Below are 10,900 nucleotides of genomic sequence, written 5' to 3'. Positions count from 1 at the left end.
TCGGAAGTGGTAGGAGTATAAAAAAAGAGACCCCTCGCATCATTCGGCTCATTTTTTTAAAATTCATCATGCAGTCCGAAGGGTTTTACGTGACCCTGCCTTCCAACGCCAGCAAGGGCTTATTTAAAGATAACGCCAGCGGCTGCTACACGGTGGATCTGGCCAAACCCCTCGAGCTGACCGGAGAATGGAGCGTGGGCTTATGCGAATTCATTTATCCGCGCACATGGTACAATCTACCGCCGGACGCCTCCTACTTGGAGCTGATGCGGACGACGGAGGAAGATCAGCCCCTGGTGATTTTAAAATTCGGCAGGGGAGGTCATTACGGACGCGTTAAAGATCTATTGGATCACCTGGTGCCAGCGATCCAAAAGTACGACCCGTCCTTCGAGGCTTCATTCAACAACGTCACCAAACGTCTGGATATCAAAGGAGTCGGGAGCCATAAAATAAAGGTCTTCCCTCCTCTGGCTTACATGCTGGGATTGAAAACGAACGAGTGGTGGACTCTGTCAAAGCGCTCTACTCCGTATCCGTGCGATATGAACGCGGGCGTATATAACCTGTTTCTCTACACCGACATCGTTCAGTACCAGCCGGTCGGTGACAGTTACTCACCGTTGCTCAGCGTCCTTAACGTGAAAGGCGATTACGGAGACGTGATCAGCATCAGACATAATACGGTCCATTACTTACGCGTTTCTAAAAAATACATTAAAACCATACGCGTAGAAATTAAAACGGACCGCGACAGATTCGTGGATTTTGTTTACGGGAAAACGATAGTCAAGCTGCACTTTAAACCGGCTTGACAAATGGCTGCGCGTCTTCCGCAGGACCCCCACCGTTTTGTGAGGTATTATGAGGGGCAGGTGGGAGGTTCCCTTCCGGGTTTTTACGGAGCGCCCGTGATGTACGGCAGAGGGATAGGATCCATCTTCTCCAGACTGTTTCGTTTCGTGTCTCCTCTCTTCAAATCCGGGTTCGCCGTAGCTAAACCTCACCTGAAAACGGCCGCAACCAATATCGCTACAGACGCTGTGAAAAGAGTGATGGGTAAGCTGACAGAGCCTCGCCAGGAGGGGGCGGGGGGTATGATGGTCCTCTCCCGCAGGAAGAGGAAACGCCCTCCGGGCGAGCGGATTAAAAATAAAAGCGTCGGAGTAAAAAGTAAATCAGTTAAGGCTGGCAGCGGGAAGAGAAGGAAGCCCCAGAGGAGCTCTGACATATTTTAGAAGAAAATAAATAAATAAATAAAAAATGTCTCTCTTACACAAGAAATCTGCCGAATGCACCCTTGCCGAACTGGATCTATTTTCGGCTCCCATGACCCAGCTATCCATAGAGGATAAAAAATATCAAGAATGTCAGCCCCTCTCTGCTTTGAACGACAACTCACCCATTGAATTTTTCATCCCCGGAGACGGGGAAAAGTATCTCGATCTGAACGACACCATGCTCCATCTGAGAGTGAAAATTACGGAAAGGGACGGGAGCAACATCCCACCCGACGCGGGGGTAGCCCTCATCAATTATCCTCTCAACACAATTTTCAGTCAGTGCGACGTTATTCTGGGGGATCGATTGATTTCGCAGTCCAGCGCCACCCATCCTTACAGGGCCATGATCGAGACGCTGCTCAACTTTTCAGAAGACACTCTAAAGAGTCAATTCAGCGCCGGTCTGTTTTACAAAGACACTGCCGGAGACATGGATTCTATAGTTATAAGCAACGGGCCGAACAGAGGGATAAAACAGAGAGCCGTTTTCACGGCCGAGTCGCGAGAAGTGGACCTGCTGGGTCCCCTCCACGCAGATATTTTCTTCTGCGAGAGGCTCCTGCTGAACTCTGTGGATTTGAGAATTAAATTGATACGCAACAGCGATGCCTTCAGTCTGATGGGAACTCGGGATTCGCAGTTTGCTCTGAAAATAACTTCGGCCTCTCTGTTTGTTAAAAAGGTCACTGTCTCGCCGGCCGTCAGGCTGGGGCACGCCGCGGCCCTGATGAAAGGAAACGCCCTCTATCCTCTTTCGCGCGTTTCTGTGAAAACCTACTCCATCCCTGAAAATTCCAGGATCTGCAACCAGGAGAATCTCTTTCTGGGAGCCATGCCCAAATACGTGGTCCTGGGCATGGTTCATCACGACGCCTTCACCGGGAGGAGGGATCTGTCGCCTTTCAACTTTAGACACAACGATGTGGAGTATCTGGCGTTGTGTCAGGACGGCAGGCAGGTGCCCGCCAAAGCTTTCCAGCCACAGTTTGACCGCGGAAATTCGGTCAGGGAGTTTTATCACATGTTTTCCGCCACGGGGAGACACCTCAAAGATTTACCTCTGAGCATCGATCGCCGGGAATTTAACGAAGGGTACGCCCTTTTTGCCTTTAATCTGGAACCCAGCGAGGATGCTGACGCCCTGTCTCCCGTCTCCAACGGGAATTTGAGGCTGGAGATGAGATTCAGAGTTCCTCTACCTCAAACCACAACTCTCATAGTGTATGCTTGCTACGATTCAATTCTGGAGATTGACTCTAAAAGACAGGTGCTGGTGGATTATTACTAAAATATACACACATGGATAACCTTCAGCTGGAGCACATTCTACATCGCGCCTTGGGAGACGTTTTCTGCGGGGTTTGGGCCTCGGACCAGCTGACCTTTTTGAGGCGCGACTTTAAACCCCCCGCCTACTTTATAGTAAACACTCACCCCTCGCACTTGAGGGGAGAACACTGGCTGGCTCTGACTCTGGAAAAGGACGGTTCCTCCACTTTTTTTGACTCTTACGGATTCCCTCCCGACTTTGCTCACTATCCCTCGGTCATCTCAGAGTTTCTGGAAGACCGCTCTGACAAAATACTCTATCACGATCGTCAACTTCAGCACCCTATGTCTGTCGTTTGCGGGCAACATTGCATTTTTTATCTATGTCACAAGGCTCAGGGGTTATCCGTCGGTAAAATACTTTCTCTGTACTATAACGATGTGTTTAAAAATGATGACATGGTGTCTGACTTTCTGAAAGGACGCTGCCCCGCTCGCTCTCGCAGAGGTCATCACGTGGCGTGCTCCTTACAAAAGTTTAAAGATGTGTGTATCGAATAAAGAAACGTAAACAAAAAAAAGTTTGTTGCAGCGTTTTTTTATTTCATTTGTAAACAAAAAAACATTTGATTTTACATAGAAGTCCAGGTCGGGGAAAGCGTTATTTTGACCCGAGAAGGTTTTCTCCCCCTTCGCGCAGGTGTCTGTCCTCCCTCCTCCTCCTCCACAGATTTAAGACGCGCATACTGGTCGCGAGCTCTACGGTTATGTATTGAGGATGAGGGTATGTTTGTTTCGACCAAAGTAGTTAAAAACGCGTTCCATCCTTTCGGTCGCGTTTGGTTTTTACTTTTAAAAGAGAGGGAGAGGTTTTTAAATAGATCGATCATGTGCGAACCCCGCACCGCATCCCCCTTGTAAACAAATTCACCCCTCTTTGTCCATCCTCCTCCACCCTCAGCTAATTTCTGCATAATGTAGCGGGCGTTTTTGCGATCTCGAGGGGGTAAGGATTTTAATACTTCTTCCATCATTTCATCATCCTCCTCTCTGGGCCGCTGCACTTGTTGCTGCACCTGCTGATGCACCTGCTGCTGTTGCACCTGCTGCTGTTGCACCTGCTGCTGCGCCTCCTCTGGCGGGAGGTGGAAAGTCACCCTACTCTCCTCGTCCCGGTCCTGTTTAGAGAGTGTGAGATATCTCCGCAGCAGAGACTCGTATCTTTTGATTTTTTCATACGAATTTAGCCGCGGATCCTCCAGTATGGCTTTCATCTTTTCGTCCAAATCGTCTTTGGCAGTTTCTCTGACGGTAGGCTCGGTGGGTCGGGTCAGTTTTTTCAACTCGTGAGAGGGAACGAGAATCATTTTTTTAAACATCTCAGCGTTTTTGAAATATTCCTCCCAGCAGGTTCCCCAGAATGGGTACGGCTGCGGACAGCAGAGGGAAAAGAAACCCGCCCGTTTGTTTCTTTAAAACTTGACGCTTACGGTTTAAACTCGTTTTCTTGTCGGCCAGCAGCCTGATGATCTTTTTCTGGCGTTTCAGTTTTTGGTATTGAGGAGCGGAAAGAGGTATGTTTCCCTTTAAAAGATTTAAAGCTATCTCGCACAGCGCTTGGAGGAAATCCGGGGAGCTGTGAGCGAGAATGTCTTTGCGTTTCTGCGGCGACGCGTGGTACAGAGCTTGCAGTAAGACTGCGTTTCTTTTTATACGCTGAGACATGGCTACTTGGGTTTAGGCAGGTAAATGACGGGGTACTGCCCCGGAAGCAGACCGGCGCGCACTCTGTAGCGTTCTGGGCACGAAGGAGTGAGATCGAGGATTAAATACCCGTGGGGCTCCTCGGTGGCGTCTTTGAAACTGTCTGAGAAAAATGTTTTTTGCGAAGGGAAAATCTGACGGGCCAAAATCTCAATCTGCAGCTTGTCTCTGGGGTTTTTAAACAACACCATATAATTGGAGTTTAAGCTGATGGTGCGGCTGTATTTACCCTGATGAAAAACGTTCTGGGTCAGCATCATAACCGAGACGTTTTTATGGTGGCGGTATTGAGTGAAAATTTTAACCACTTCCTGATGATCCGAGGCCTGAAAGATGACGTCATCCAGCACCACCAGAACGTCTCGGAAATCTTCAAAAGAATCAGGCAGCCCTTCGATAAATTTAATGTTTTTATTGGTCTTTGAAAGCTCCTCATACATGGGTTGAAAAGAAGTATAAATCCACACAATATTCGCGGGCACAGTATCCATGACGCGTTCACAGTTTTCCAAAACACACTTTACAAAATGAGTTTTCCCACACCCGCTAGGACCCACAACTAGACAGGAAAAAGGCACTTTCAGTCTGTGATCAAAATCAGTTTCCTCCATTTTTTTTTTTTTTTTTTTTAGAAGAAAACAAAAACACTAGTACCCGAAAGGCAGAGTTGTACCGTCTGGAAAGAGACGTCTCTTGTCGTAAACCACGCGAAACTTTTTCTGAAATGTTCTGTTTTTGAGCACAAAGCCTCTCTTATCCCTCTGAATTCCGTTCTGAGGGGTCTGGAGCTCCGCCTCTTTCATACCAGAAAGGTAACTTTCCACCAACCCGCTCATACTGTCGAAATTGACGCGTTCGCAACATTCTCTCGTCTGCGTTATTCCTTTCATTTTTACCACCATTTTCTTTTTGTTTCTGGTCCGGTAGGCGTAACTCTTTGGACCCGCGGAGACAAATTCCTGGATGGTGTCCCCGTCTAATTCGTCCGTGAGATCCCCTAGATAGTTACCCAGCTCTAAAGGTTCCTCCCCCTCTTTCACTACGTAGATCAGAGAGTCGGTGTCGGTGTACAGAACGCTGCGCTGCAATTTTTCTAAATACTCGTAGAGTTTTAGGCGGGCGTAGGCTGTAGTGAAAGCGGCGATAAAAACGTTATTGGTAGCGCCGGGAGGTATCACGCACCGCTCGTTATAGCTCCACTGAATTAAAGCCACTTCCTGTTTTTTGGTCTTTAAAAAAGAGACGTGTTTAAAGACGTACTGTCCTGAAAAGACGTAGTTAAAAAACTGACTCGGCTTTCTGACCAGAGCGGTCTGAGTCATGTTGGCTCTCTGAGCAAACTTTCCCCAGAAACTGTTGAGACACAATTTCGAAACTTGTCTTTTGGCCGGATTCACCTCTATTTTTGACGGGTCTAAACGTATGCCCTGATGCCTGTGGTACTCTTCCACGTATTTGTTCCTCTCATCCTCGTCGCGAGCTTCCGGAGGATAACCGGAGGCTTCCTGTTTGCCTTTGAGAAAAGTGTTAATATAGCCGGCGAAAATATCGCTGCTGCTACTATCAAAGTGCCAGACCTCTGTGATTTTAACCACTCTGTAACCTATTTCTAAGGCTTTGTTAAACTCGACGGTGACCCAGACCCCGGTGAGAGCTCTAGCCTCGTCGTCGTGAAGGCACGGACCGCTTTGTTGATTGGTCTCGGCGCAGGTGCGACAGAGGGAGAATATTAATTTACCTCCGGGGGTTTTGTACGGTAGAACGGGGAAATAGAGCCCGCGCGGCGGGTAAACGGTGGCTCTGATCAGCCCGAAATAACTGCGAGGGTCTGCAAAATTCTCTCTGATGATTTGGGGGTGATGCAGAGGGTAAGTGCGCTTGGCGTTGACGTAAGGGTACAGGGATGTGACGTCTACGTAATACACATTTTCTCCTGGCGAGGCGCTGTAACGCAGTCTCAAGGCCGAAGTGCGGCCTCCGTAAAGCCCCGAGCGAGGAGACAGAGGTTCCGGGACTTCGTAGTTCCGCATAAAATTTATAACCTCCTCGTTCGATTTTTTCATCTCGTTCCATTCGTGCTCCCACAGAGTGACCGTGCGGACTCTGTAAACGTTTCTCAGCTCCCGGAGCCTCGCCTCGGCAGAGGCGTGCAGGTCCCCGTAAGGAGCGCGGGTCAAAGGGCAGATTTCCTCAGGCCTGTAGCATTTTGGACAGCCGTGATAAAAGCATCCCAGAAATTCCCACACCCACTTTTCCCCGTTAATCAGCGCGTATCCGTCGACAAAGTACGGGCCTATTTTTTTCTCTCCGCCGGTTGTGAGAGCGTGTTGAACGGGAATTTTCTGAGAGTGAGCTACCCACTCCAGCCACTGAATGGACGCGTGCGAATAGGCTTTGAACCTGCGCCCGTAGTTGTCGGGCGAGGGGATAGCCAGACTGTTTTCGGGTAGGAAATTGGTGAGAAACACTTTCATGCAGGCTGAAGCTATAGTGACGCAGCTGAAAGGGTCTACTTTAGTTTCGCCTATAAACCCGTCTCTGAACTTTACGCACGCCTCTCTCAGAATATTAACGTCGTTTCGGCAGTAATACAGGGATTCTTTTTCAAAGTTAAACACTCCCCGGGAGGCCTCGCGGTGCCATCGCAAAAACTCTGCCCTTTCGGCTGGTGACATGCGCTCCACCCCGTAATCTGAAGGAGGAGGGTACGGACCCGAGTATTTTAAGCGGTCCCGCGAGCTGAATTTGTGAGGAAAAAATCCCTTGGATTTGTCCTCGAAGCCTAAAGCTTTGGGCATAGCGCTGAGACGCATGGTGAGAAAAGAAAGCGAGTCTATGAATTTGAGAAGGAAATCGGATTCTGTGAAACATATAATTTTACTGCCTTGCATGATGAGAGAGGGCGTCATCCCACCCCCCACCAGGTGACTTAGAATTAAATAGCTGTCAAACCCTTTCGCGTTGTGCGCAACGAACGTGGTCTCTCTATATTTTTTCCTTCTGTATCTTTGGAGAAACTTTTCAACACAGTCTACACCGTAAGCGTGCCACTCTTCTCCTTCTAGAGATTTTGTGCACACTAGGTAAGGGACGTGCGCCCCCTCCCTGTCTGGGAAGGTTTCAAAGTCATAAAAGATTATGGAAGCGTTATCAGAGTTTTCATGTTTCAAAGGTTGGATGTAACACAGGTGTTGATCGTCGTCGGGAGGAAGCTCCGCGCGACAGATTTTACATCTGGCGGCTGTGCACCTGTGCATTCCGCGACGGGAGAGGTGCTTGCAGTCCGGACATTTATACAATTGTTGACAAACGCTGAGGTCTGAACCGGAGTGAATTCTAGGTTGTTTGTGCTTTAAATAACACGCGCGTGTGCGACATGATCTGTTACAATCCGTACAGATTACAGAGTCCAGAAAGTGAGAGGGGCATGCGGGGTCAAAACAGAGGTTGCAGCGGTTTTGGCAAAAGTGTTCTTCTCTTTTATAATACCCGCGGTGACATTCGTCGCAAATGTACTGAATTCCTAAAAATGTTTTTAGATTTTTTATCCCGTAATAGTGATGGTGGAATAAGAATAAGTACAGCGGGTGAGGCGTGTTCGGGTAGTCTGTTTCGATTAATGAAAGAGTTCTGTCCTCGGGCGGGCGGTAAAACACGACGATTTTACGTTTTAGTATTTGTTCGAATTTACCTATGTCTGTGAGAGTTACCTGAGTGCGATCGCTCAACCCCGCTAAACGCTGCAGCTCTCTGCCGCGTTCCAGGGCCTGTTTATCTGTGAAATGAGGTTGAGTGAGGTGAATCAGGTTGATGGCAAAACACAGATTATCGTTTTTGTTTTTTACCACGTACAGACAGCGTCGCTTTTTGACTAGAATTTCATCGTCTAACATTTTGTGAATCTTTTTACGCGGGTCATTACTGCCACCGCCTCTAGGATTTCTAATTACTTGCACAACAATTTCTAGGGGAGAGCCTGCGACGATCGCTCCGTTTGATTGTATCAGCCTGGCTAGCAGGTCCTCAAAAACCGGTACAATGTTTTCAGCGCTTTCGTCATCGACGTTAAAAACAGAGTGATTTCGCGCGTGCTCGCTGATGATCTCCAGTTGAACCCGGTCGTTACGACTAACTTCCGGTCTGACCCTATCCGCTAGATCTACAAAATTATCCCTGACGTTGAGGTAAAATTGAGCGAGGTCGCTCGCTTCATCCGGAGAGGGAATGTTAAATACTCGCCTTATTTCGAAATTATTAAAATGTTCGCGGCGAGTCACCGCATCGTTCTGTACCCGAGATCCCCCTCCTCCTTGTTGATGCTCCGCAGGCCGGTCCTCCTCCTCCTCCTCCTCCCTGGGCTGCTGTTGATGATGCTGCTCCACCTGCTGCTGCACCTGCCCCTGCTGCCGGTCGTAGAGCTGAAGAGCATTTTCTATCGGCTGCAGAGGGTCAAAGTTCAGTAGACCGGCAAGCCGTTCGTTTTCAATGTTTTGAAGGAGGACCTGCAATGCGTTTTCTAAAGGTTGTAGTGGGTCGTTTGGTGGTGGTGGGGCTATATTGTTTTCTAACGGTGGGGCTAAATGTTCATGGTTTCTGTTTAATTCTGCCACGGCTTCCAACAAAGCCTCAGGAATGCTGTGTTCTTCCGACATGATTTTCTTTATTTCTTAATTCACTGACTTTTACATGCTTTTACTTTACAGGTCCTTGTGTCTGTATATCGATGCAAATGTGCGAACTGTTGCGACGTACATGAAAGCGAGTTTTTCAAGGATTCTCTTCTTATGAAGCATCCGTCGAGCTGTAAGAAAAGACGGACAGAATGTATTTTTTAAACCTTACATTTTTTATAGAGCAGAGAAGTTTAATAGGTTCGATTCATCCCCCCGTCAATTACCTCTCAGTCTTCCGAGAGGAGCTCTCCTGATAGGAGGCGATCTGGACGGTTCCTCCTCAACCTGATTTTCTTCCGTCTGATTTTCTGTATCGGTCTCTGTCGGGGAAAATAAAACAGAAGAGATTTAAGAAAACAATCTCATCCTTCCTATTTTTTTGAGAATGAAAAAAAACGTTTTATTTACCTCGCTCCTCCGCCCGATTGTCTGTAGCGGCGGGGGATTGGTTAGGTAAATCCGCAATCTCGGCTGCCGAGAAATAAAACAGAAGAGATTTAAGAAAACAAACCTCCTCTTTCCTATTTTTCGAGAATGAAAAAACTTTTTATTTACCTCGCTCCTCCGCGCGATTGTCTGTAGCGGAGGGGGCTTGAATAGGTATATCCGCAATCTCGGCTGCCGAGAAATAAAACAAAAAAGAGAAAGATTTAATAAAAAAAAAAAAAAAAACTTTTTAGCTCGCTTTATACCACTCCAAGTCGGGAGGGGCGGTATAGCACACTCGGATTACTCCGCCACATCCTGATATTTATCGAAATGACGGATATTGCATCATATTGTTTACCTTTTGGTTTAAAAGGTATTTTCCTGCAGTTCTCCCGGTATGCGTTGACGAAAATAACGTCGTCGTCTTCTTCTTCTTCTTCTTCTTCTTCTTCTTTTCGCTGCGGCGGGGTCTGTATATTCTCGGTTACCTCTGTCGAGAAATAAAGCAAAACTTTTTTAAAAATCTGCTCCGGGTCGGGAGGGGCGGTATAGCACACTCGGATTACTCCGTCACATCCTGTTATTCAACAAAATGGCTGATAATGCATCATATTGTTTACCTTCGATTTTAAAACTTTTTTCTCCGCGGTTCTCCCGGTATGCGGAGACGGAAATAGTGCCGTCTTCTCTTCGACGCGGCGGCGGCGGAGGTTCTGCGGGGGATATGGGTTCTAATTCGCCGTGGAAAACGGCCGGATTTCTGCTGTTACTCACTGCATTATCGATTGTTTCTGTAAGTATCAGAGCATGGTTAAATCAAGTCTATCTAAACTTGTTTAAAAAATGGTATATACTTATTTAAACGTACCGTAGTCCACTTGCGTGAAATCATTGATGTAGAAATCTAAAAGAAAGTAATCAAATTATTGACATCTCTGTTGATATATAATTTAAAGTCGTAAAGAAAAAAAAAAAAAAAAAAAAAAAACTTACCGGGGTGAGGTATGAACAGATCTGGCGAGATGGCCCTCTGATCGGCGTCGTTGTTTGAACGGGATGCTGACATAATATTCTCGGATTCTTCCTCGCGATTGGTAGAACTGTCACAGATAGCGACTCCCCTTCCGCTTCTTCTCTCATTTTATCCTAGTCTAGCGAAGCATCTGTTTTTCGCATCTTTCTCTTGACAATACCGGTAGTTAGAGGGGGTTTGTTTTTTTTGATTGCCTTCTTGCGAACGCCGTCTGTTTCTCCCCCATTCCGCAACGGTAAAATATGGCTTTGAGACGGGTATTTGTTTTACCAAATGGACAATTGCTGTCTGACCTTGTTCTTGCTGTTGACAAAACTCGGCTCATGGTTGACTCGTTCCCACAGAGGGGAATAAACTTATTCGAATATTAGCTTTTTTTTCCTCGCTAAGACTAGTTTTATGGGGAGATGTAAGAAACAGGGTTACAAGCAATGATAATATCGGATGTT

The 10,900-nt window shown here is 47.2% G+C and overlaps 2 protein-coding genes across 2 annotated transcripts; one reads left to right on the top strand and one right to left on the bottom strand.

Moving 5' to 3' along the window:
- Positions 1-1,183: 1,183 nt before the first annotated feature.
- On the top strand, positions 1,184-2,571 carry LOC146671183 (uncharacterized protein F54H12.2-like). Its single transcript, XM_085405043.1, has one exon. The coding sequence runs from the start codon at positions 1,264-1,266 to the stop codon at positions 2,569-2,571; it is 1,308 nt and encodes a 435-aa protein (XP_085261169.1). The 5' UTR covers positions 1,184-1,263.
- Positions 2,572-8,700: 6,129 nt separating this feature from the next.
- LOC146671182 (uncharacterized) lies at positions 8,701-10,630 on the bottom strand. Its single transcript, XM_085403370.1, has 8 exons — positions 10,412-10,630; positions 10,287-10,322; positions 10,039-10,209; positions 9,777-9,908; positions 9,545-9,607; positions 9,398-9,460; positions 9,214-9,309; positions 8,701-9,117 (listed from the first exon to the last, which is right to left on the bottom strand). Exons 1-8 carry the CDS (start codon positions 10,482-10,484, stop codon positions 9,014-9,016), a joined length of 738 nt encoding a protein of 245 aa, XP_085259496.1. The 5' UTR covers positions 10,485-10,630; the 3' UTR covers positions 8,701-9,013.
- Positions 10,631-10,900: the final 270 nt, after the last annotated feature.

The sequence above is a fragment of the Rhamphochromis longiceps genome, linkage group LG4 (genome assembly GCF_057381845.1).
Source record: "Rhamphochromis longiceps isolate RC_006_pf linkage group LG4, R_longiceps_female_GT1.1, whole genome shotgun sequence".
In the NCBI taxonomy this organism is placed as follows: domain Eukaryota; kingdom Metazoa; phylum Chordata; class Actinopteri; order Cichliformes; family Cichlidae; genus Rhamphochromis; species Rhamphochromis longiceps.
This window is presented reverse-complemented; position numbering and strand designations above follow the sequence as displayed.

Bases quoted from the DNA above. Each gene is read 5' to 3' on its own strand.
- LOC146671182 (XM_085403370.1), bottom strand. From the start codon at position 10,484: ATGTCAGCATCCCGTTCAAACAACGACGCCGATCAGAGGGCCATCTCG. The intron at 10,210-10,286 runs GTACGTTTAAAT...TGATACTTACAG, and splicing joins TTTCACGCAAGTGGACTACG to AAACAATCGATAATGCAGTG. The intron at 9,909-10,038 runs GTAAACAATATG...ATTTCTCGACAG, and splicing joins AAAAAGTTTTAAAATCGAAG to AGGTAACCGAGAATATACAG.
- LOC146671183 (XM_085405043.1), top strand. From the start codon at position 1,264: ATGTCTCTCTTACACAAGAAATCTGCCGAATGCACCCTTGCCGAACTG.